The sequence below is a fragment of the Eumetopias jubatus genome, unplaced genomic scaffold (assembly GCF_037043125.1).
Source record: "Eumetopias jubatus isolate StellerSeaLion01/CBP00866 unplaced genomic scaffold, mEumJub1_p1.0 scaffold_11, whole genome shotgun sequence".
Classification (NCBI taxonomy): domain Eukaryota; kingdom Metazoa; phylum Chordata; class Mammalia; order Carnivora; family Otariidae; genus Eumetopias; species Eumetopias jubatus.
This window is the reverse complement of record NW_028274817.1, coordinates 114,180,034-114,206,654: the sequence shown is the minus strand read 5'-3', so window position 1 is coordinate 114,206,654 and position 26,621 is coordinate 114,180,034. Positions and strand designations below refer to the sequence as shown.

The following is a 26,621-nucleotide window of genomic DNA, read 5'->3' as shown; positions in this document are numbered from 1 at the left end:
TGTACAATGAAATATTATTCAGCTATAAAAAGGAATGAAGTAGTGATAACATCCTACATGGGTGAGCCTTGAAAACATGCTAAATGAAAGGAACCAGACACAAAAGGCCACATAATAGGATTCTGTTTTATATGAAATGTTCAGAATTGGCAAGTCCATGGAGACAGAAAGTGGTTGCCAGGGTCCCGGGGCGGGGGAGGAGCAAGAGGGAGGGACTGCTAAAGGATATGGGGTTTCTTTTTGGGGTGATGAAAATGTTCTGGAATTAGGCAATGGTGATTGTTGCACAACTTTGTGAATGTACTCAGTTGTACACTTCTAAGTTAAAAGGGTGAATTTTATGGTATGTGAATTGTGTCTCAAAAAAAAAAACAGATGGAATATGGGTTTTAAGATCTTGATTAAAAATTGCAGGTTACATTATGGTTACTTCTAATCATATTTAATAATTATGTTTAGTCATCTCTTTTAAAATTCTTACTGACCTTGGGCTTTGAGAGGTTTTGTTACTGAAATTTCGTGTGGATAGGAAGGTGTTCTATTTTGAAGTCAGCCTGCATTTTTTTCTTCATGTCAGTCTGTATATCACATACCAGTCCTTTTAATATATATTTTTAAATGCAATATCCTACGTATAAGAGTAAACATTTGAAAAAATAAAAATGGTTCCTTAAGAAGTAAAATATTATCACTTATTTTATTTTATTTTATTTTATTTATTTATTTTTTTGGATTTTATTTATTCATTCATGAGAGACAGAGGGAGAGAGAGAGAGAGAGAGAGAGAGAAGCAGAGGGAGAAGCAGGCTCCCAAGGAGCAGGGAGCCCGATGCGGGACTCGATCCCAGGACCCTGGGATCATGACCTGAGCTGAAGGCAGATGCTTAACGACTGAGCCACCCAGGCACCCCGACAAATGGTCTTTTAAAATAAGTGATAATAGGGCGCCTGGGTGGCTCAGATGGTTAAGCGTCAGCCTTCGGCTCAGGTCATGATCCCAGGGTCCTGGGATCGAGCCCCACGTCGGGCTCCCTGCTCCGCGGGAAGCCTGCTTCTCCCTCTCCCACTCCCCGTTTGTGTTCCTGCTCTCACTGTGTCTCTGTCTGTCAAATAAATAAAATATTAAAAAAAAAAACACATTTGTCTTGGACATCAATGGTTAAGCAAGGGAATTTTTAAGCCTTCAGCAAGAGTTCTTACAAATAGCTAGTGGTATTAATGAATGAAGAAATTTGGGGTGGGAGTGGGAAGGGAGGGGTGCCCGCTAATCCAGAATTTTAAAATAGCTTTCGGGCGCCTGGGTGGCTCAGTTGGTTAAGCGGCTGCCTTCGGCTCAGGTCATGATCCTGGAGTCCCGGGATCAAGTCCCGCATCGATCGGGCTCCCTGCTCGGCGGGGAGTCTGCTTCTCTCTCTGACCCTCCCCCCTCTCATGTGCTCTCTCTCTCATTCTCTCTCTCAAATAAATAAAAAAATCTTAAAAAAAAAATAAAATAAAAATAGCTTTCTTTAATTTAGCTGGTAAATCTCTTATGTCTAGATACAGGCATAAATTATTTTACTCTGGATGTCGGAACCTAGGAAGTGTTACGTAGAATTTACAGGTTAGACTTGATCTTATTCTTCTTATCTTGTTAATCATCAGGAAAAGAAGTTTTATTATTGATGCAAGCCCTAAACACGCTTTCAACTCCAGAAGAGAAGCTGGCAGCTCTCTGTAAGAAATATGCTGATCTCGTGAGTATTAAATCAAGGGAGTAAGGTTCATATGAAATACAGCAAAATGTGTATGTACTTGATAAGCTTTTGAAAATACTTTGATATAGCTTTAGATGTAAAATTACATTGTATTCCAAAATTGAAGAGGAGAATGTCATTTCTTGGGGCTTTTTGTTGCTTGTATAACTTCATTTTGTAAGGTGATACCTATAGGACATTATAATGCTAAGATATGGCACAGATTTTCTAAAACTCAGTTTTAGAAATGAAAAGGCTGACTTAGAAATACTCTGTTGTGATGCTGTACATGCTAGTCTGGGTGTAGTGGTTCCTGTATTTAACTTTTCCCAAGAGAATTTTAGAGATAAAGGTTCTAGCCATTGTGATTGAAATTGTGAGTTAGATGAAATAGTCTACTAAAACAATACTTTGTCTCAGGAAATATTTATTTCACATCTACTATGTGCCAGGCATTTCTTTTTCCATCTTCAAAAGAAACTGACCTCATTTGTTCTGGGCCTATGTTATTTCAAGTAGCATTAATTCTCTTTTTAAAATTATGAAAGAAGTTTCAACATGGAAACCCTGCCATCCTGTTTAGGTTGAAGAATGGGGAAGCCCTAGAACCCTTTGAAGTGTAAGGTTTGTGGGAAACTTAGAATAAATGTAATATGAATGCTAAAAATAATGCCTTTTGTGAAAAACTTACGTGAACTATTGACAATTTTTATGCATTTTCATCTGTTGTTGAAGCAGTTATTCCATATCACAAATACTACTTTTTGTCATTGGCCAGCTCTAAAAATTAATTCTGTTTATTATTCAAAGAATTATAGTTACTCTCCCTTGGTTTATAAAGGGGTGTGTGTATATGCCCATGTAGCTGGCATTCAGCACCCTAGCACCTTCTATTCAGAGCAGCAGGAAGCCCTGTGCGTCAGTATGAATGGCCTAGAACAGTCACAGATACAAAGATGGAAGAAAACCCCGTGTTGGTCTGATTGCTGGCTTCAGGAAAGGAACTCTTCCTCTGTCTGGGGAAGACCACTCCTATTGGTTCCATCCACATGGGAATTCTGCAAGAAGTGGTGGAAAAAGAAGACACGAAAAAAAAAAGGGAAAAGAAAAAAGAGAAGAGTAAAAGACCAAAAGCAGTGTAGAGGATTAGCTAGCTGCTTGGCCGTGTACTGGGACAAGGCAGACAGCCACGAAGAGACTATAAGAAGAAAGGGCGAATAGTTGCCTAGGGCAGTCCTCAGATTCATCCATATCATTGGGACTTCTGTTAAAAGGCACATTCTGATTCGCTGGGTCTGGATTGGGGCCTGAGAGTCTGTATTTTAACAAGCTCCCAGGTGATGATGTTGATGTTGTTAGCCCTTAGATCACACTTTAAGTAGCAGGGGTCTAGGCTGTTTTTGTTTGTGGCTTTTATTGTGTGTGGAGGTGGGTACGGTTATTTTTAAGTCGCAGTGATAATTGCTACATTCATTTTAGGATGTGTGACACATTGAAGACTTGCCTAGTGGTAACCTCTCTTTGATTTAGATTTGTGCTGAATGTATGAAGGATGAAATGTGTACCGTTTTCAGAAAATGTTCTAAAGCTTTATTTCTTGAAACCACACTCATTTCTTTTAAAAGGTAGAGTATATAGGTTATGTAGCAGTGAGACCATCAATGGAGTAGCCTCTTCCTAAGGGTTATTTAGAAAACTTCCCTTTAGCCATCACTGCCCTCTGCCCTTTTTGTGATAGCATCATCTGACATCATTGGTGCTTGTGTCATGGATAAGTAGAAAAGTCCTGTAGAGCAGGTGGTATGGCGTGTTGCACTGTAACTGGGATTGTCCACTGGGGAGACCTTGTGGCCTCCATGTTTACCAGATAACATGGGTTCTTGAAATCCTCACATTTCACTTGCTAAGTGTGGATATATTAGGTTTGTAACATTTTTTTTTTTTTAAGATTTAATTTATTTGACAGAGTGAGAGCAGGAACACCAGCACGGGGAGTGGGAGAGGGAGAAGCAGGCTTCCCGCGGAGCAGGGAGCCCAAGGCAGGGCTCGATCCCAGGACCCTGGGACCATGACCTGAGCTGAAGGCAGATGCTTACCGACTGAGCCACCCAGGCGCCCCATAACATGATTAAGTACTTGTTATAGTGCTATTCTTTCCCATTCCTGAGTCAGTTTGTGTAGATTATTATTATAATTATTTTCAAAGATTTTATTTATTTGTCAGAGCGGCAGGCAGAGGGAGAAGCAGGCTCCCTGCTGAGCAAGGAGCCTGATGTAGGACTTGATCCCAGGACCCTGGGATCATGACCTGAGCTGAAGGCAGACGCTTAACCGACTGAGCCACCCAGGCATCCCGTGTGTAGAGTATTATAGTGTAATAATAAATCTTGATATCTGCTGGGGTAGGTGTGTATATTCTTATTCTTTTTGTTAGAAGTATCTTGGCTAGTCTTGGCTCTTTATTCTAAAATTTTAGGTTCAACTTATTGGGAAAAATTGGGGGGAAGAAACACCAGTTGGGGATTTAGAAGAACATCTCATGGATTCTCTTGGTGCATTTGGGGGAGAGTTGCCATCCTCATGAAATCAATGGAACTTAAAAAGTGTATATCGTGGGCGCCTGGGTGGCTCAGTCGTTAAGCGTCTGCCTTCGGCTCAGGTCATGAACCCAGGGTCCTGGTATCGAGCCCTGCATCGGGCTCCCTGCTCCACGGGGAGCCTGCTTCTCCCTCTCCCACTCCCCCTGCTTGTGTTCCCTCTCTCGCTGTCTCTCTCTGTCAAATAAATAAATAAAATCTTTAAAAAAGTGTATATCCTGGGGCACCTGGCTGTTTAAATTGATGGAGCATGCAACTCTTGATCTCGGGGTCATGAGTTGGAGCCTCATGTTGGGTGTAGAGTTACTTAAGGTGTATATCCTTATGGGAAATAAATTAGATTCTTATATATCATACTACACAATGATTAATTCCAAATGGATTAAGGATTTAAATGTTAAAAACTAAGCTTTAAAAATTTTAGGGATGCCTGGGTGGCTCAGTCGGTTAAGCGTCTGCCTTTGGCTCAGGTCATGATCCAAGGGTCCTGGGATCGAGTCCCTGCATCAGGCTCCTTGCTCAGCGGGGAGCCTGCTTCTCCCTCTGCCTGCCACTCCCCCGCTTGTACTCTCTTTCTCTCTCTCTCTAGCAAATAAATAAATAAAATCTTAAAAATTTTTTTAGATATTTAGGGGCGCCTGGGTGGCTCAGTCGTTAGGCGTCTGCCTTTGGCTCAGGTCATGGTCCCAGGATCCTGGGATCAAGCGCCGCATCGGGTTTCTTGCTCCGCGGGAAGCCTGCTTCTCCCTCTCCTGCTCCCCCTGCTTGTGTTCCCTCTCTTGCTGTGTCTCTCTCTCTGTCAAGTAAATAAATAAAATCTTTAAAAAAATTTATTTTAGATATTTAGGTTTATTTAGATATATTAATATTTTTCTAAACTTGGGTTAAGGGTTTTTTTTTTTTTAAAGATTTATTTAAAGATTTTATTTATTTGACAGAGACACAGCGAGAGAGGAAACACAAGCAGGGGGAGTGGGAGAGGGAGAAGCAGGCTTCCTCCCAAGCAAGGAGCCCGATGTGGGGCTTGATCCCAGGACCCTGGGACCATGACCTGAGCCGAAGGCAGACACTTAACGACTGAGCCACCCAGGTGCCCCTATTTATTTATTTTAGAGAGAAAGGGGAGGGGGAGGGGAGAGGAAGAGAGAGAACCACAAGCAGACTCCCCGCTGAGCACGAAGCCTGATGTGTGGCTCCATCTCACAAACCTGATGAGACCGTGATCTGAGCGGGTATCAAGAGTCTGACACTTAACTGACTGAGCCACCCAGGGGGCCCCAAGGGAAGGATTTCTTTTTCTTTTTTCTTTTTTTTTAAGATTTTATTTATTTCACAGAACACAAGTAGGCAGAGTGGCAAGCAGAGGGGAGAGGGAGAAGCAGGCTCCTTACTGAGCAGGGAGCCCGATGCGGGACTCGATCCCAGGACCCTGGGATCATGACCCGAGCTGAGCAGACGCTTAACTGACTGAGCCACCCAGGCGTCCCAAGGGAAGGAATTCTTGCAACACAAAAAGCATTATCAGAGAAAGGATTGCAAGAATGGGCTGTGTTGAAATTAAGTTTCTGTTCAGCAAAAGACACTTCAAAAGACAGAAGTCACATTAAAAAACTGGGAAGAAGGGGCGCCTGGGTGGCTCAGTCGAGTGTCTGCCTTCGGCTCAGGTCATGGTCCCAGGTCCTGGGATCGAGCCCTGCATCGGGCTCCCTGTTCGGGGGGAGGCCTTCTTCTCCCTCTCCCACTCCCCCTGCTTGTGTTCCCTCTCTTGCTGTGTCTCTGTCAAATAAATAAATAAACTTAAAAAAGAAAAAAAATTAAAAAACCTGAAGAACATATTCCAACAAATACAACCAGCAGAATATTTAGTTTCAAGAATATGTAAGGAACACCTACAAATGAATATGAAAAGAATAACCCAACGGAAAAATGGGCAAGAGACATGTAAGAGGCATTTTATAGAAGTGGAAAAACATGAAGATACAAAGAGATGTGTGACTTTATTAGTGATCAGGGAAATGCAAATCTGGACTGGAAGGAGATGCCATTTTATGTCCATTGTAGGGGCATAAATTAAGAATTCTGATTGTACTTTGTTTTGGAGAGGATGTACATCTATCTGTATGATCTCTTATAAGTCGCTGATGGGAGAATAAATTTGTCAGCCACTCTGGAAAAGAGTTTGGCATTGTCATGTGAAATAGAACATTAATCACTGCCTAGCAGTCCCACGCTTAGGTTTGCACCCAGAGAAATTCTTGCATGTGTATAGCAGGAAACGCATAAGACAGTGTTCATATCATTCTAAGTAATCAAGTCTGGAAACAACCCAAATGCCCATTGACTTGAGAATGGATCAGTAAAGTATGTTGTGTGTGGTATATTTTTTAAGTGAGATATATAACCAGTGGGCCAAATCTGGCGAGGCCTGTTTTTGTACTGCCCACAAGCTAAGAATGGTTTTACATTTTTAAAGTGTTTTAAAAAAAAAGACAACGATGCAACAGACAGAGTATGTGGCTTGCAAAGCCTAAAACACTTACTTTTTGGCCCTTTACAGAAAAAGTTTGCTGTTCCCTGATCTGTGCAAATGATTTGGATGAGTTCTAGCAATATAATCTACAGCTGTGCTGTCCAGAATGGTAGCCATGAGCTACATGCGGCTATTTAAGCTCAATTTAAATTCAAGAAAAAATTCAGTTCTTCAGTTGCACTAGCCACAACAGAGTCAAAATAACTGAAACCAGAACGATTCTTTTAGGACCACACACAAATGAGATAAAAGAGAAGAGCAAAGGAATTGTGAGCCTGGGATTCAGGATTGTGATTACCTTGAGTCTGAGAGGGCAGGGGGGTTGCCGCTCTCAGTGGAGCTCCAGATAGTATGTACAGACTGGAAGCCTCTTGCAGCTGTGCTGTACCCACAGTCATCTAAGATTACTTTGCAAAAGTAGTAAACAAAAAAAACTATTTTTTCCGCAGGACTTTCTGTAAGGATGTTTCTAATAGCTGTAAGCATATGGCATGTAAGGATGCTGGGTGTGTTTTGATAGGCCACAAGGTGTCACTCTTGCTCCTGAAATTGACTCAGCATCCTTGCTTTCTGTGAAACTCAGTCTGAGTCTTAATCTGTTACTGTTGATTTAACCTTGAAATATATTTATATGCTCCAGACCTAAAATTGCAGCAATTCCTCTTTCTCACAAAGAACCCTGAGTGCTGCTTATTCTTTTTTTTTTTTTTTTTTTTTTTTTTAAGAGAGAGCGTGTGCAAGTGCCTGAGCTGAGGAGAGTGTGGGCAGAGGGAGAGAGAGAATCTTAAGCAGGTTCTACACCCAGCATAGAGCCTGGTGTGGGGCTCAGTGTCACAACCCTGAGGTCATGACCTGAGCCGGAATCTGGAGTCGGACGCTTGACTGAGCCACCCAGGCGCCCTACCATTTCAGTAGAGTAGCCTGTGTGTGTTTTTTCAGAAAAGTAAAACTCGATTGTGTTGGTCTCTAAAATTTTTCCAAAAACAGCATTTTTCAAAATTTTTAATAAAAGATTAAGAGTGCTTGGCTGGCTCAGTAGATAGAACATGTGAGTCTTGATCTCAGGGTTGTGAGTTTGAGCCCCACTTTGGGGGTAGGGTTTACTTAAAAAAAAATGGATTAAGATTGTTTTTTCCCCTACCCTTAATTATTTGCTTACTTTCCTGTCACAACTGGAAGAGAGAGAAGTTTGGCAGAGTAATATGGCACGAAATAATTAAAAAAAAAAGACTAATATTTGTTTTTTGAAAATGTGTTCCATAGTTCTTAGTGTAATTTCTCCAGCCATAACTCAAAGGTTTTCATTGTACTTCCTGATTGTAAAGTGCTTATTAATTTTAGCTGGAGGAGAGCAGGAATGTTCAGAAGCAAATGAAGATTCTGCAGAAGAAACAAGCCCAAATTGTGAAAGAGAAAGTTCACTTGCAGAGTGAACACAGCAAGGCTATCTTGGCAAGAAGCAAACTAGAGTCTCTTTGCAGGGAACTTCAGCGTCACAATAAGACATTAAAGGTTAGTTGGTTCGCTTTTTTGTTTTTCAGGAGGGACTGACACTTAGCTTGTTTTATAATCACTGTGTACCTATTTGAAGTAAATCTTTTATCTCTACATGGAAACAGCAACCACTTTTCTACTGTTTTGCTTGGCCTGATGGTTCTTAATGAACCTCATATATGATCATGGGGAATCGAATTGAGATTGGTATTTAGACCACAGCTTACCTGCCTGGAGCCCTGGCTTAGGAAACTCAAAGTTGCCAATTTTCTGCTGAGCACTGAGGTAGTTAATTACCACGTAGGAAAAGCTGACGTGAATGAGGAGCTGAGTAGAAACAGACTTGAGGCAGAAACTGAGTCTGGGGAGGGAAAACATCTGCTGAGCTCTGTAGGGGCTGTTCACCAGCTGCATTGCCAGACTACCCTTGCCTACCCCCCAGTACCCAGTGGCTAAGTACTTTCAGAATAGTACTTAAGCTATGGCTGAAAAAAGGAAGAGGGAGCAGGTGCCCAAAGATGAGCTGGTGCCAGCAGGGGAAGAAGGAGAAGGAGCCAGAGACGTTGGAGGTGGGCCTGTCCTCATGTACAGTGTTGGTATGATTTTGACTGAGCAGGATCTCTCATCAAACTGCCCCAGCACAGCAGATGCCCAAGGTCCTAGAATCCAGGAACACTCGGAAATGGATCTTCACCACTCTGGGAGCTGTTAGTTTTTTCTTTGCTTTTGAACTCTTGGATTTAATTATTCACTAAAGTAGGTGGTATTTTTTTTCCTATAGAAAAATCAACATTTTGATTAGACTGGATAGCCGTTTAAACACGTGAAAGTCTTTTAACACTTGTATCTTTGGCAAGTGATGGAAGTAGTCCCTTGCCTTCTAGGAGGTCAGGTGTACCCAGAAAGTAAGCTGCAAGAAGGGTCTCTCTCATCAGGCTCATGTAAGATGTCGCTGTGTAACCGGAGAGTGTTGGGGAACGTACAATGGAGGGAGCTGGCCACGTGGAGAAGCTCCTTGTCTTTCAGGGTAGTCCGTTTAATTACTTAATTTTCAGTATGGTGATTTACATTGGACGTAGCCTCATTTTACAGCAGGGCAGCTTGCCTCTCATTATCTGCTCAGGAAGAGCTGCTTGCTTATTAAATGAGCACTTTCTCATCACAAATAAAGGGAAGGGGAATCAGAGTTCAGAAGCAATAAATAAACCCCCGGAGCAGCAGAAGCTTTTATGAGCATCTTCTGTATAGGTCTATACCATTAACAGAGATTATTTTGGATGATAAGGAAGAAAATATGCAGCAGGCACGAGAGGAGGAAGAAAGACGGAAAGAAGCTACCGCCCACTTCCAGGTCACTTTAAATGAAATCCAGGCACAGCTGGAACAACATGACATACACAATGCCAAGCTCCGCCAGGAAAACATTGAACTGGGCGAGAAGCTGAAGAAGCTCATTGAACAGTATGCGCTGAGAGAGGAGGTAAAGCCATTTTATTGGTTTACACAGCTTCTCATTATCGGCAAGAATTTTTCACCATTCGCTACCAGAGTAAAACTACCATCACAGGATGTTTTACAACTTTTATATCTGCATAATGGCAGTTGGGTTTTTCTTAGGAAATCTTCAGCCACCGTGAGAATGGGAGCCTTGGGGACGTAGATAGGTGAGGAGCCCGTGGGTGTGGGTAGGGTGAGGCAACTTCTTAGGGAAGCGTTGGGTACTGCTCGTCTTCTGTGTGTGCGCTACTACAAGCCTGCGTTTGGAGCATACAGATTTTTCCCCTTGTCTGGACTAATAATAAATATTTGGCCCCCAAATATGCTCTAATTCAGACATCTGTGATAACCTGTACAGTCTACATTACCATTGTGTTATACCTGTGTTTTAGATTTTTTCTTTTAATGAGGGTTTTATACTCTTTGAGAGGAAAAAATAGAACCTATTTCTAAACTCTCATACCCGTTGAAGTAAAAAGTTTATCGGAAGGATCCATGCCTGCTGATCTTGGTCATTGGCCTCCAATTAAGACTTTTTCAATCTAGTCAGGAAATTCAGAGGTGTCAATTAAAAGCAAATAGGTGGGCGCCTGGGTGGCTCAGTCGTTAAGTGTCTGCCTTCGACTCAGGGCATGATCCCAAGATCCTGGGATCGAGCCCCGCATCGGGCTCCCCGCTCGGCGGGAAGCCTGCTTCTCCCTCTCCCACTCCCCCTGCTTGTGTTCCCTCTCTCGCTGTGTCTCTCTCTGTCAAATAAATAAATAAATAAAATCTTAAAAAAAAAAATAAAAGCGAATAGGTGATGGCCTGTTTTTTGTTTGTTTTGTTTTGTTTGTTTTTTTTAAGGTTCCTCATTTTTAGAGGCCAAGTGGGCAAGATTAGAGGCATCAGGCTTTTTATTTTATTTTGTCAAAGAAAATGACATTAATTTCTTTCATGTTTATATGCTAAAAAGTTTTATTTTCAATTAGCCATTGTTAGTTTTTGATGTAATGTTCAGTGGTTCATTAGTTGCATATAACACCCAGTGCTCATCACAACACGGGCCCTCCTTAATACCCACCCCCCTCCCCTCTGTAACGCGCAGGTTGTTTCCCGGAGTCCAGAGTCTCTCATGGCTTGTCTCCCTCTCTGATTCCTTCCCCTTCAGTTTTCCCTCCCTTCCCCTGTGGTCCTCTGCGCTATTGCTTATGTTCCACATATGAGTGAAACCATATAATTGTCTTTCTCCGCTTGACTTATTTCACTTAGCATAATACCCTCCAGTTCTACCCATTTCGATGCAAATGGTAGGTATTCATCCTTTCTGATGGCCTCAGGCTTTTTAAACAGTGCATCCCCTGCCTTTGAAGTTAGGGAAATGTGCTTTTATGTGTGTTAGAACCCTACACAAGTAGGTTAAAATAACTGATTAAAGGAAAAAAAAAAAAGATTGGCACCTCTGTGGGTTACTGTGTCCAGTTTTGAAGGCAAACTTCAGATCATACTTAGAGTCCTACATTCAGCCCTTCAAAAACTTTTTTTTTTTAAAGATGGTTTATTATTTGAGAGAGTGCATACGGGGTGGGGGAGGGGCAGAGGGAGAGGGAGGGAGAGAATCCCAAGCCGACTTCATGGTGAGCATGGAGCCCAACATCAGGACCCTGAGATCATGACCTTAGCCAAAATCACGAGTCGAACGCTCAACCGACTGAGCCACCCAGGAGCCCCTTAATCACTCTCTCTGCCTTCTCCCTTTTTTTTTAAATGGAGAATTACAAACTTAAAAGTAGAGAGAGAATATGTCATCTGGTTTTAGCAGATGAAACCATAGTTTCAGCTTTATTCCCATCGGCTTGCCCTGGGTTATTTTGATACAACTTCAAGGTGTCCTCTTCCATTCTGTTCATATATATTTGAAGGGTATACCTCAAAAAGATAAGGATTCCTTTTTAAGCACAACCATGCTATCATTTTCACACCTAACAAAATTAACAGTAATTACTTAATGTTAAATATTGAGTCGTTCAATTTTCTGTAGTCCCCCCGTGCCTTTTTTTTTTTTTTTTTTAAGCTATTTGAATCAAGCTCTAAGTAAAGTGCATCTGTTTCACTGGTTGATCGGTCTCAAATCTGTAACATGAAGATTTCCTCTTCACTGTTTTTTTTTCTTAGAGTATTTATTGAAGGAACTTTTTTGGCCTAGAGAATAAATTTTGTATTAGATTATAAAACCCTCAATTTTCTTAAAATTGTTCTTTTAGTTTTGTTTAATATGACAGTCTGCCACATGATGGAGAAAACTTGAAAATTAGATATGTTTAAATCACATTACATGTGAGTCGTCTTATTTTGAACGTTATCAAGTGTTCTTTGGTCAGGAAGAGTTACTCTTTGTACATCTGAGGAGATGTTCTGATGACTTTATTGTGGATAAATAACCACTTAACAATTTCGTTTGGAAATCATAATGACATTTTAGCAAATGTCTAATATGTGCTGGGTACCAGGCACCTTACACAGCAGAACCACCACTTTGGCATTTAGAGCTGTGCAGCGAGTGTGGTTATCTGTGCTTGGAGGAGGGAAGTGAGAATCAGCAAGGGAAAATCTGCCCTGGGCCACACACCAGCCAGGATTTGACCTGGGACCACTCCAGTTGTCACTGCATGCTGCTTCCAACTGAGAAATTTGGGGAAATTTAAAGGGGAGAAAAATATCCAGGAATTAATGTGTTTGATGTACAGGTTTAACAGTTTGATCTCCTTATCCATCTTTTTCTTGATACACTTTGAGCCTCATTTTCGTTGTAGGGCAGAAATAGGAAGTACAAATGTGTGGTTATTGAGGCTCCTTGACAGCCCACCTCCAAAAGGGAGGGGGTACAGGGTAGTAGCGGGAAGGCTTCTTTCCTGCAAGTGCCAGGAGGGCTTGCAAGGTGATGTAAAGCTCACGCTTCTACAAACTCGTTGACCCAGTGTCTTCAGCTATGGTGGTATTAGCAGGAAAAGCAGGGTTAAGAATAAGCAAGGTATTGTAACTTGTGTTTCCTTATCGTTGTGTTCCTTTTTCATTAAGTGATGTAAGAAATTTTACTTCTCCCATAGCATATTGATAAAGTGTTCAAACATAAGGAATTACAACAACAGCTTGTGGATGCCAAGCTTCAGCAGACGACACAGCTAATAAAAGAAGCTGATGAAAAACATCAAAGAGAGAGAGAGTTTGTAAGTTCTCTTAAAAAAAGAAATTTATTGTCAAAATTGTAACCAAAGCCATTTAAAATACTTAAACTTATTCTACATTAATAGAGCTCCTGGGTCATGCTAATTGGTTTTTTGTTCTAGATTGAGAAGGGCATGTGTGTGTTAGAAAGTATTTGGCTTTTTATTTCTGTTTAACTTTTTTTATACAGAAGACCACTGGAGAGATTAGACCAAATTAGTGGAAAGACCTGCACTCATTTGACTTTTTCATGCTTATAATTATTTCACTTCTTTGGTAATGGTCACCAAGTTCAAGAATTATACCAGTATTTAGCACATTAAATTTGGCAGCTCAATTTAATATCGAGCTTACCAAACACTGGTCTCCTATATAGTGTGATATTTTGTTTACAGACAAGTAACTTGAAACTAGGGAAACTATTTGTCTACTTACTCTGGTATAATTTTCTGATAAAACTTTAACAGAATTCTCTGTACCTAATCACTCAGCATCGTTCCCAGAGTGTATGTTCAGACTATATTGCCTGTCAGTAATTGTGAATACAGTGGAATCTCATTGGGTATGTATATTTAACATATGCAAGTTCAAGTTTATGTGCTTAACCCCCCACCCCCAAAAAGTGAGAAATGATTATGGCAATGAGGACTGTTCATCCAGCTTTCACTCAAGTAGCATAGGCCTTGAGGCAAACCAGGTATGAAGACTCTGTGAGTGGCCTTCATGATGTGAACTTACCATGTTGAGTGTGAGTCTAGGCTTAAGAGAGACCTGTTTTTCATACAGCACGATCTTCTGTGTGAACTGATAATGCTATTCTGTGTGTAATTGAAGAAACGGTTGTTCTTTGCAAAGTGGGGGTATAAATTTCATATATTCACAGACATATACATACATTGCACGTATATACTTTGTAGTTGGTTTAATGACTTTTTAGGGCTTATTTGGACTACATGTGACCTTTTACTTCAGGGGCTGAATTTCAACAGTCTGTTACTATGCAATTTCACTATATAATTTTCTTGAAAACCCAAGTATATAAAGCTCTCATCCACTTCTGCCCTGCTTTTTAAGAAGTGATCGGAAACTGGTCTCTAATTTCATTGCTTTGCTCCATACCCTTTCACTCTGCCTCATCTGGACTCTCAAGGAGTAAAGTGGCTTTCTAAGTCACCTAGATCATGTCTGCTAATACCAAACTTCTAATTATTTTCACCTGAAACATAACAATTTAACCCTGAGCTTTGTAAACCTATTATTAGGCCTCCAGGTTACTCTTTCTAAGCAGTAAAAGATTGTTCCAACATTCCTGAATGTTAACAAGTAGAACAGATTGAAGATAATAGGTAATGAGCAATTGATGTAACTGAAAATTTTATCTATAGACTTACAGTTCTTGCTAAAATAATGAGTGGAAGGATTAAGCCTAACTGTCTCTCTGGTCATTTGACATTATAGTCATATTTGTAATTACTATTAGTATTTTGCCAGAATGTTTCTGTTTTCTAGTTATTAAAAGAAGCAACAGAATCGAGGCACAAATATGAACAAATGAAACAGCAAGAAGTACAACTAAAACAGCAGGTAACTTGACAGGAGGGGATAGTAGCATTTGTTTAAAAAAAAAAAATGGTTCATTTGATATATACCTTGAATCTTCTCTAAGATGCTTGTGCTTGTTCCCAGCCAGAGCCAGCCAGGACTGAGAGTAGATCACGTGTCCCTCTTGGAGTTTTCCTCTTGGTTTAGGGTGACCAGCTCATCCTGGTTTGCCCAGGACTTTCCCTGGTTTTAGCACTCAGAGTCCCGTGTCCCAGGAGACACTTAGGTCTCAGGCGGACTGGGGCAGTTGGTGATGCTTCCTGCAGTGTTCCCTTTCCAATATCCCAGGTGTTTCCTCCCTTTCTCAGTCTTTTTCCACATGTGTCTCCTAACTTCCAACTAAAGAAAAACTGAGCAGTTTGCAGATTGGAGCTCTTGTGTATTAAGTTGAATTACATGAAATTGCTGATACGTTTTTGACTTAAAAAAATGGCAGTTTCATATTTGAACCTAAAATCTTCAGGGTTTTGTGCTGTGAGCACATAACCCATTTTAAAAATTGCCTATTAACCACTCTACTCTCAGAGCCATGGAGATGGTGATGTTAATGGGGGCCTTCCCAAGTTTTCTTCTCTTTTTAAGTATATGGTACGTGATTGTAAAGTATGGTTACCATGCTGTACATTAGATCCTCCAAACGTATTCATCTTACAACTGAAAATTGGTACCCTTTGACCATCATCTTTGTATTTCCCCCTCCCGTCCATCCCCTGATAACCACCATTCCACTTTCTGTTTCTAGGAGTTTGACTTTTTTAGATTCCATATGTAAGTGAGACCATACACTGTCTTTTCTCTGTCTGGCTTATTTCACTTAGCATAATGCCCTAAAGGTCCATCCATATTATCACAAATGGCAAGATTCCTTTTTTTTTTTTTTTTTAATGGCTCAGTAATACTGCCTTGTGTATTTATACCACATTTTCTTTATCCATTCATCTGTTAGTAGGCACTTAGGCTGTTTCCATATCTTGGCTATTTTGAATAATGCTGCAGTGAACACAGGAGTGCATATATATCTCTTTTAGATAGTGATTTCATCTTCTTCAAGAGGTTTATACCCAGAAGTAGGATTCCTAGATCACATGCTAGTTCTGTTATTAATTTTGAGAAACCTCCATATTGGTTTTCATAGCAACTGCCGATTTCCCTTCCCACCAGCAGTGCACAATGTTTCCCTTTTCTCCACACCCTTGCCAACATTTGTCATCTCTTGTCTTTTTTATAATAGCCATCCTAACAGGTGTGAGATGACATCTCATTGTGGTTTTGATTTGCATGTCCCTGAGGAGTAGTGGTGTTGAGCACTTTTTCATGTTCCTGTTGACTGTTTTTTGTATGTCGTCTTTGGAAAAATGTCAGTTCAAGTCTTCTGTCCATTTTTAAATTGGATTATATATTTTTTTCCTCTTGAATTGTATGAATTCCTTATATATGTTGTATATTAACCCCTTATCAGGTACATGGTTTGCAGATGTTTTTACCCATTCCATAGTTGCCTTTTCATTTTGTTATTTCTTTTGCTGTGCAGAAGCTTGTTAGTTCAGTGTAGTCCCACTTGTTGATTTTTGCTTGTGTTGCTGGTGCTTTTGGTATCATAACCAAAATTCCAAGACTGCTTTCAGAGAGTGTTTTATCTGTGTTTTCTTCCAGGAGTTTTATGGTTTCAGGTCTTACGTTTAAGTCTTTAATTTTTGTGAATAGTGTTAAGAGAGGGGTCCAGTTTTCCCAACACCATTTATTGAAGAGACTGTCCTTTCCCCACTGAGTATTCTTGGCTTCCTTGTCAAATATTAGTTGACCATATTGTATGAGTTTATTTCTGGGCTCTCAACTCTCTTCCCTTGTGTCTCTGATTTTATGCTGGTAGCATACTGTTTTGATTGCTTTAGCTTTGTAGTATAGTTAAAAGTTTGAAGTCAGGGAGCATGGTGCCTCCATCCGGTTTTGTTCTTAAGATTGCTTTGGCTATTCCAGCTCTTTTATGGTTCCATTCAAATTTTAGGATCATTTTTTCTGTTTCTGTAAAAATACCATTGGGGTTTTGATAGGGATTAAATATAGATGGCTTTGGATAGTGTGGACATTTTAATAATACTAACTTCTGATCCTTGAACACAGGATATCTTTCCACTTTGTGTTTCTTCAAGTTTTTTTCATCAGTGTCTTAGTTTTCAGTGAGTTGATCATTTATATCCTTGGTTAAATTTATTTCTAAGTATTTTATTGATTTTGAGGCTATTGTAAATAGGATTGGGTTTTTTTTAATTTCTTTTTCAGATATTTTGTTATTAGTGTATTGAAGTGCAACTGATTTCTGTACGTTGGTTTCACATTCTGAAACTTTACTGAATTTGTTTTAACAGTTTTTTGGTGGAGTCTTCAGGATTTTCTATATATAAGATCATGTCATCAGCAAACAGATACAGTTTTACTTTTTCCTTTCTGATTTGGATGCCTTTAATTTTTCTTGCCTAATTGCTCTGGCTAGGAATTCAAGTACTGGGTTAGGTAAAAGTGGTGAGGGTGGGCATCCTTGTCTTGTTCTGATCGTAGAAGGAAAGCTTTAAACCTTTCACAGTTGAGTATGATGTTAGCTGTGGGTCTGTCATGTATGGCCTTTATTACATTGAAGTGTGTTCCTTCTATACCCAATTTGTTGAGTGTTTATATCATGAATAGATGTTGTATTTTGTCAAATGCTTTTTCTGCACTTGAGATGATCATATGATTTTTCTCCTTTATTCTATCAACGTGGAGTGTCACATTTATTGATTTGTGTATGTTGAGCCATCCTTGCATCATCACAGGGATGAATCCCATTTGGTCATGGTCTGTGATCTTTTTAATGTGCTATTGAATTTGGTTTACTAGTATTTAGTTGAGAATTTTTGCAGCTATATTCATCAGGGATGTTGGCCTGTAGTTTTCCTGTAGTATCCTTATCTGGCTTTGATATCAGGGTAAAGGCTGCCCTTATATAAAATAAGTTGGGGAGTGTCCCTTCTCTTCAGTTTTTTGGAAGCGTTTAGGAAGAATTGACATTCATTCTTCTTTAAATGTTTGGTGGAATTCACCCATGAGACCATCTGGGCCTAGGCTTTTCTTAGTTGCTTCCCTATTTTTCAACCAAACCCCTTAAGTTTGTCCTAATGCAGTCTTTCTCTGTATTTGTCTTAATGTGGAGTAAGGGTAGCAGATGCTGCCTCCTCACTCAAAGGAAAGGTACAGAAAAGAGTTTCCATGTCTTTATGGACAGGTGAAATTAGGCATTTACCTATAGTCCACCCTTTTCCAAGTAACTAGATTACATTCTGTTGAAAAAAGTATTCATTTTAAAAGTTTATTAAATAATACATTTATATTTAATGTAAGGTCTCTAAATTAGTTCTAAAATGCACTGACACACTGAGACTAGTCTGAATCTTTATGAGCCCCTCTTTTGAATGCTATTTTTGTCTTTGGGCATGTTTTGCGATGTGGTGCTCATTTCCTAGAATAGTAGCCTAACTCTGAAAACTCAAGAAGTTTTTTGAATTTTGCACTGTAACCTAGGATTGTGCTAGATTGCTTCTAGGAAATTTGAACCCCTTATTAGCTCTGTAAACTCTCAGTTGTCCATATAAATGGAGAAGAGTGTTGATGTGGAAAATGTATGTAAAGTCTATTTATATACGGCTTTGGAAGATAGACTTTAATGTGGGAGTCCTTGTCATGTCTCTAGTGCAGAGCACCGGAGGACCCTTCTGTGAAGCTCCCAGGCAGCTCTGATGCTGTTGGACTGTTACCAGTGAAACTTCTGTTGTCGGCGATCTGTGTCACCCTGGGTCGTGTTATCTGATCATTAGTTTGTTGCCTTTGCTGTCCCATCTTCCTTTTCCCAGTCCCTAAATGTGGCTGTCCTTGCCAAGAGTTGGTCCCATTCCATGCTCTTACCATGTTAATTTCCAGCATTTGTTGAGGATAGAGTCGAATTGGTGTCGGTTGACCCGTTCTGTAATGCAGGCATGTAAGTCCAGGTGTGAGGGTAGTTGCCACTTACGAACTACCCAGAGTGGGCCAGCATTGAGCTTTCCGATGGGACAGTCTACCTGGATGTTCCATCTTCAAGAAAAGCAGCTATGAACATGCATTTAAAACTTTAGATATTCTACAGTGCACCAGCGATATTATGGTTATTACAAGCAGGATAATTTATAGTATTTGAAGTGTACTTTAGAGCCATGGTCCCCAACACCCAAATCAATTAAAATCAAAGCAGTCAAAAGACCCCATCCCACTGAATTCTCCCCCCCCCCCCCGCCCAAGCCAATGTTTCGTCTTCTGTTTTGTTTTCCTGCCTATGTTAAGGCGAGAGCTATCCTTGATAATCAAGCTAAGAACTGTGCAGGTGGTGTTTTAAAAGAATGCTCTTTTTGCATGGACAGTTTTCAAATACGAGGAGAGGAAATTGGTGGATCGGAGCTAGTAAATATTTGTGCATTTTAAACATTTACATCTAAGGATGTTTAAGTCAACAAAATTTCCTAAGTTTCCATGAATTTCCATGGGTTATAGAACTTCAGCTGTCTCTGTGTGGTAGCCAAGGGCTGGGTGTATGTTCTTATTTCTGTCACTTGTAACAAGTAACTAACGTGTAACTGTATTATGTCCTTTTAGAAAGTCTTTTGGAATCATTTTAAATCGTTTACCAGGAACTCAGAATATGTCATACTTTTTTCTGTAGCTTTCTCTTTATATGGATAAGTTTGAAGAATTCCAGACTACCATGGCAAAAAGCAACGAACTGTTTACAACCTTCCGGCAGGAAATGGAAAAGGTATTTGCATATTTAAGTAGAATATGACCTAAAAGGGCATTTATGTAAGAAGCTGTTTTAAGCACGATCACGACCTGGATGAGTTGATGTTCTTACGGTACAGTCTTCATTTCCTCTTTTCTGATCCTCCAGTGGTGCCTCATTTGGTCATTTTGCCCATGGTGTGGCCCATGTAGCTAGTGGTCTCTATGCTTATTTTAAATACTAGCTTTATTAAAGTGAATTCCTCTATTAAATACAATTTGTTGTTACACATAAAGTGGTTTCTTTTTTGTTGTGTCTTTTGTTTTATTCACTCAGGTGACACCCCACCCCTCCTTCACAAAGCTGTGTTTTTGGAGATTATTTAAAGACATCCAAGCCCAGAACAGTAATTACACGATTTGGTTGGTTGATTTTATATATACATACACACACACACACACACACACACACACAGACATGCACATTTATGTATGTATTTTTATTTATATGTAATCAAAATATGTCCGTGTTTCCACCTTTTTTTTTTTTTTTTTTTTGAAGTAATCTCCACACCCAACATGGGGCTCGAACTCACAACCCTGAGATCAAGAGTTGCACGCTCCACCGACTGAGCCGGCCAGGTGCCCCAGTGTTTCTACCTTTTTAGCTTTTTTTTTTTTTTTTTTTAACTATACTCCCACTGAATTCTTTCTCCTTCAACCAAACCCATTCTTTCTTTGGCTTCTTTTTAATTTTCCTGCCTATGTTAAGGAAAGCGATATCCTTGATACCAAGCTGAGAACCAGAATATATACATATGTATCTATCTGTCCGTCCATCCATCTGTCCTTATTTTATGTGGCATATGCCCCTTAAAATGGGGCTTTGGAAGATGGTGGTGGGTTGGGGAGAAGTAGAGCGGTGCCTGGCACTTTGTAAGCGTTCAGTAGATGTTAGTTGTGACTATAACTAGATCTTAAATAGTGGCTGGGAGTGTGTGCTCTGGGTAATGTCCCAGTTGCATCATATAATGTGTGACTGGGCACAAGTTGCTTAACCTTTCTGGGTCTTCCTCTTTAAAAATAACAAAAATACCCTCCCTACAGTGGAGTATTTCAGACAGCGCTTGGCCATGTTAAGTGCTCCCATTACCACCTTCAGGTATTTTTAGACCCGGTAACCTGGAGAGTTTGGTGAGTAGTGGATTAGTTCCGCGTGCCAGTGCTTTCAGCGGAGGCTGCGGTCGAGGGCGCTCTTGTACCCGGCGGGCGCCTTCGCCAGCCTGCGGCGTCCCCGCGCACTGTTGAGCCTGAACAGAGTTCACTGTCGGTCAGCGCTCAAGCCAAATCTTCCACGAGCTCGTCCTGTGGCCTTTGTCACACTGTGCCTTGTGCTGCAGTTTTGTGGGTGATTACCCCCAGCACAGGGCATCGGCGCTGCCGTAGCCTGGTCGTCCCTGACAGCACGTGGCCCGGTGCCCCACCTGGGATCAGAGCTGGGCACAGTCAACAGTGCATGGAGGAATCTTGAAAGCGGGCTCAGTGACAGGCACACAGAAGTCGCGTGGTGAATTTCTGAAAACTGGGTTCTTTCGGTATAGGTTTAAGAATGTTCCCCTCATTTGGGGGCCCATTTTCTTTCGGTTTTGCTGAAGAGAGACGTGAGTTGTGGGCATGCCCAAAGCTAAGGATAAAACTACTGCTATCTTTTTCTTGGTCACGGGAATGTTCCCAAAGGGACACTGCCAAAAAAATTTTTTTTTTTTTTTTAAGATTTTCTTTCTTTCTTTGACAGAGAGAGACACAGCGAGAGAGGGAACACAGGCAGGGGGAGCGGGAGAGGGAGGTGCAGGCTTCCCGCCGAGCAGGGAGCCCCCCCCCCCGATGCGGGGCTCGACCCCAGGACCCCGGGACCCCGGGACCATGACCCGAGCCGAAGGCAGACGCTTAACGCCTGAGCCGCCCAGGCGCCCCTATAGTTCTGAGATTGACATGGTCTTGGAGGTTGTGGTAGATCAGCAATTCTCAATCTCTGGGGGGAGCTGGAAACCCCTATACTTCCAAGAACCAAATTAATTTAATGAATAGAAAACCCCTAACCTGGACATGTTTTTGTACAGCCCGGGGAGGTCTCCTTGTTAACCCCAGCTGGAATGAAAGACGCACTCCAGCCTAAGTTAGAGTTCACAGTGTGCTGTCTGACCGCTTCCTCCATGTGCTGCTGCCTCTGAAATTGAGGAGATTAGGTTTGTTTTTCTCATAATTTGAAACCCCTACTTCGGTTCCTGCTGCTGCCACTGTAGGAGCCCCTGAGGTCAGCTCTGCTGCCGATGCACAGGCACAGCGGTCTGCTGCGCGAGGCTGGGGCAACGACGGGGCTGGGGTGGAGCAGACCTTCTTGTGGTGGGACAGGGTGTAGAGAGAAATGGAACTGAGAATTTACATTTGCAACTGTGTTGATTGACAGATGACAAAGAAAATTAAAAAACTGGAAAAAGAAACCATAATATGGCGTACCAAATGGGAAAACAACAACAAAGCACTTCTGCAAATGGCTGAAGAGGTGAGGTGGTTTCCCATGATTAAGGTGTGTTTGTCATCATGGGGGCTCATGAAGCTCTTGCTCCTAACAGGGCAGGGGGCGTGTGGTGACACCACTGCCATAGTTGAGGGCTCTGGCTAGAGCCGGGGGTAGGGGGATGGCGCCGTAGAATCTGTAGATGTCTTTCGGGCTTGCAGGTGGGGGACCCTGAGGGAGGTACTACATTTCCTACCGTGCAGTTGACTAGACCAGGCTTGTGCTAGAGATCGCTATAAAGCATCGCGATTTTGCTTGCTTCTATAGCAGTGATTTCTCAGACTGGAGCTTGCGTCGAACTCGAGCTTGTTAAGACCAAGATGGCTAGGTTCCACCTAAAGTTGGCTCGACTAGTTCTGGGGTGGGGTTGCAGAATCTTTCTGCCAAGTTTCCAGGTGGGGCTGATGTCACCGCCACGGGGCCCATATCCAGTAATGCTGAGCACATTGCTCAGGGCAGGAGTGCGGAGAACAATTCTGGTGCCTGCCTTTTTTTGCTTTGACTGAGTCTTCAAAAAAGGCAGCAAAGGAGAAAAAAAAAAATTTTTTTTTTTTTGCCAGCTGAAATGTATCCTCTGCAAACACTAAATTTCACACCTTGAATCTTGTTCTCACCTAAAGATTGGTAGAACAAGAGAAATCTATGTAGAAAAGAATCCTTTTCTGTGTTTAATCAGGCCCTTAATTTTTTGATCTTTAGCTTTGTGATGAGTATCTTAAAATTTTCTGAATAGTTGATCAATACAAAATGTTTTTAAAAGTGGATTTTGCTTATTTCTTTTGTCACCCCAGAATGGTGGGAACCGGTAAGTATCACCTGGTACCCGTGGACAGGTATGCAGCGAAGCTAGCTACGTGGTCAGGTGGTGTGTGAGGAAACAGTGTGGTCGAGAGGCGATTAAACGAGTAGTTTCTAATATGGCTCAGGTTAATTTGTATCCTATGAACTGATTTGTATTCAGCGAGGTTACGTAAATCATCTTTTTTCCTTCTAGAAAACTGTCCGTGATAAAGAGTACAAGGCCTTTCAAATCAAACTGGACCGGTTAGAGAAGCTGTGCCGGGCTCTTCAAACCGAGAGGAACGAGCTCAACGAGAGGGTGGAAGTCTTGAAGGAGCAGGTCTCGGGGAGAGCTGCAGGTGGCCATCTAGCGCTGCCCGGGACACAGCCCTGCACTGGCCTGGTGGCCCCCAGGGAGCCGAACACTGCTTCTACAGGTGCCCCGGGAGGCCCCCTGGAGGCCATGCCCAGGGCCTCAAAGGAGAAAGCAGCTGTGTCCGCAGGCGCCGCGCCAGGTATTGAGTCCGTCGACTGAAAGGAAGTATGATCACTGTATCGAGAGCTATATTTTGTGTATAACTTTCTGTTAGTAGTAACTATTGGTTTTGTGGTGAAAATTTTCTTACTTTTTCTACCATATCTGTATTTTCTTAGAACTACTGGACTTATGTGGTACAGGCGGCTGCTTAGCAGTTTTGAATAGTTTTCCTCTATACATTTTCCTCAGCCGTGTTGCACATCTGCCTCATTTCCCTTCGTTGGAAGGCATGTGACCATCGCCTTGTCCTATCTTCCCTGTTCCTTGCACAGAATTATTCAAAATTTCACTCAAGACAGGGCCGATCATCACAAGGGAACTTTGTTCTGATAATGGTTCCTTGATGTGAAAACAATATTGATTCAAACATCCTGCCCCCACCCCCCCATCAATATTACACAAAATCAAGATGATTAGTTTTGTCTAATAGCCCACTGACATGCCAAGTAAAAATAAACTTAGGGTTGGGTCAGAAATAAGCATAGCATCTTTGAATCAAATTAGCTTTTTGATAATATTTATATCCCTTGACAAATTGACATGGCTGCAAGCCTCAAATACTCAAAAGTTTTGGCAGATTATGTACATAAAGGTGTCACTTTTAAAGTAGTATATACAGATCAATGGACAAAAAAAAAAAAAAAAAACCAGGCTTAATGTTTGTGACTAAAAACAATCCTACTGCTTTCGTTTCTAGGTTAGAACTAGAACCCATGTTTGAACTTGGACCACCTAGATGGTTCACTGTGGAGTATGGTGGTTTGCTTTCAGTTTGGGATTTGGGTACGCATCCTCCCCCTCCCACAGAAGGCGGCCATCGGTAGCCATCGGTAGTTGTCTTATTTTAAGACAATGAAAGCTACACATGAACTTAACCCTCACTAAGAAGTCCCTCTGCTGCCATGCTGCCTGCTGGCTACTTGAAATTTCATGTTCGACTGTTTTGTGAATCCCGCCAAGCAAAGTTCTCTAGGTTTTTAAAATGGGAATTTTAATTGTGGATCATGCTAACTGAAATGGGTTTTATTTCCGAAACAGAAAGACTGAAACCCACACTTTTAACTTAACTGTGGGAAGACTTGGCACAGAGTTTTAAGTAGTCAGGATCTATGATGCTTTTGGTCTGATTCTCATCCCTTTTAATTACTGTCTTTTTAAGAAAAAAGCCAATAGTATTACCAAGGTCTCTATACTTGCACTGGGGGAACTTTCTGTACGAAGCACGTCACTTCTGAATTAGTTCTTTTAATTTTCCTTTGTTCTTAACGATGTTGAATATGGCTGAGTTACACAAATGATAAGTCAGGTTGCACCACGGAAGTTTGGACTTTGTCCCTGATAAAATTTGCATTGAAATAATTTATGAAATATAAAGAGGCTCTACTAGAATTGATATTAGCACATTCCACGGAGCAAAGCTATCAAACTGACACTGAAACTGCTCACTGGACTGAATCAAGCCCGTTCTGTCCAGTTAAAAGCGTTTTCTCTTTAAAACTGTCTTTGTAAAGTCCTGTCATATTCATGGTCTAAAGTGGGTTGAAAGAATTGGAAAGTTGTCTCATAGAAGCTTCTGCCACTGTCACAGGAATCAAGGGGCCAGACAGTGGAGGAAAAGAAAACAAAACCACAGAGCAGGTTCTCTCATTACGCTGTCAAAAATGAGTCGGAAGCAAAAACAAACAATCCCCTTCTCCAGTGGCCTCGTATAAATACTCCTTTCTGCTACTAGATGAAATGTTGGACTCATTTCCCCTGGAGGAAATGAAGGTATATATCAGAAATATAATCTTTAAAAATTAGTACTAATGATATTTCACAAGAACTCTGCTGGATGTACAGCTCTTACTGTTGAAGCCATTTGTGTAGCCCACCACGTTTCTTTGTGGTGCTTGTCCTGTGTGGAAGATGTAAATCTTGGACGCGTTGCCTATTTTCAAGGGCTTTCTAAAGCAATGTGATTTAACAGTCCTTGGCCTGCTGCTTTCGGCTTTTACTATGTATTTGTAGCTAGATGCGATCGTGGTATTTAAAGGAGCTCGATTCTGTTTGGGATGCACGAGGGGTCCTTTCCTCCCATTACCCTGTGAATAAAAACAAGCAGGCCCCTCTGCAGACACCCTCCTAAAAGCAATCACCTCACCAGCCCAGTGTTGTGGCTTTGTAGCACACCCTGTATCCACCGTATTCTAGAACACTGTAATGCTGTTAGGCTGGTCCAGAAAAGGTTTAAATGTCACATTTACTTCAATTGCATTTGTTGCACCATCATGGAATCTTGCTGTGTATTATTTATAGTGGCGGTAGACTCCGAGGAGTAGAGAATACTTGGGTCTTGGATCATGGACCATTTCATCCTCAGACTTGTTAGGAGTACATTTCTTGGTCTTGAGACCAGTGTTTTTTAGTTATGTATGCAACTGCCTTTATTACACCTGGTTATCACAATTCAATTCTCAGGTGTTGCAGAAAAATCTACCTCTTTCAGACTGTAGATGGAAATAACTGTGAAAAACAAATGATGCAGAGATCTTCTAGTTTGTGCTAAACACACGGCTTTATTTTTACAGCCCACGTCTTTCATGAGGATACGAATTGTTCAGAGGCAGTCTTGTTTTGCTTTTCAAAGACATTTTGTAGAGATTTTTCACTAATGTGAATCTGATTTTATCTACTCAATTCTGTATAGATTAAGTAAATATGTATGATAAATTTAACAGTTTCTGTGTATTTTGTCGCACATGTGACCTTACCTGTAACAAGTGCAAGGACCGCTGTAGATGGTTGGTCTCTCAAGGCCTTAGAAAGGATGGAGCAGCAGCTCACCCCTGGGACTGGGTGGCAGAAGACTCATTTTATGTAGCCAGACCTCTGTGCCTACTTTTTTTTCCTTTAGAAAAAAAAGACTTAAAAAAAAATCTTACAGTTCAGCTGCTGTCAAACCTTAAGAAAAAAAAAAATATGCATTTCCACAAGTCTTGGCTTTTCCTAGCACATCCCAGGGTGCACCTATTTGAATAGCAAGAGAATTAGGTATATTATAGAGGCAAATAGGGAATGATCTAATTTGAAGATGAGCAAAAAGTATTTAAGCACATACAATCAAATATGAGGGGGACCAGCCAACTTTATTTTAGACTTAATGGGCTACACGGTCTTTGTTGTCAATTTTTGATCTGCTAAAATTAAAAACTATTCCTAGCTGGCAGCTCCTACAAAATAGGTTGAGAGGCCAACCTGGTTTATCCCCTTGGCTAACCCCTGCTGTATAAGCAAACAAGCT

General features: G+C 41.2%; 1 protein-coding gene across 2 annotated transcripts in view; it reads left to right on the top strand.

Annotated features, from left to right (window-relative positions):
- TXLNG (taxilin gamma) overlaps nucleotides 1–26,055 on the top strand; it is a 61,315-nt gene extending 35,260 nt beyond the window's left edge. Inside the window, exons 3-10 of one of the 2 annotated variants that reach the window (XM_028092567.2) lie at nucleotides 1,645–1,736; nucleotides 8,205–8,375; nucleotides 9,643–9,837; nucleotides 12,941–13,060; nucleotides 14,568–14,642; nucleotides 19,387–19,479; nucleotides 21,910–22,005; nucleotides 23,015–26,055. In XM_028092567.2, coding sequence (XP_027948368.1) covers nucleotides 1,645–1,736; nucleotides 8,205–8,375; nucleotides 9,643–9,837; nucleotides 12,941–13,060; nucleotides 14,568–14,642; nucleotides 19,387–19,479; nucleotides 21,910–22,005; nucleotides 23,015–23,335 — 1,163 coding nt within the window. In that variant the 3' untranslated portion in view covers nucleotides 23,336–26,055. Of the gene's footprint in view, nucleotides 1–1,644; nucleotides 1,737–8,204; nucleotides 8,376–9,642; nucleotides 9,838–12,940; nucleotides 13,061–14,567; nucleotides 14,643–19,386; nucleotides 19,480–21,562; nucleotides 21,689–21,909; nucleotides 22,006–23,014 lie in introns of those variants that run through there. The other variant, XM_028092569.2, reaches the window with a different exon arrangement.
- Nucleotides 26,056–26,621: the final 566 nt, after the last annotated feature.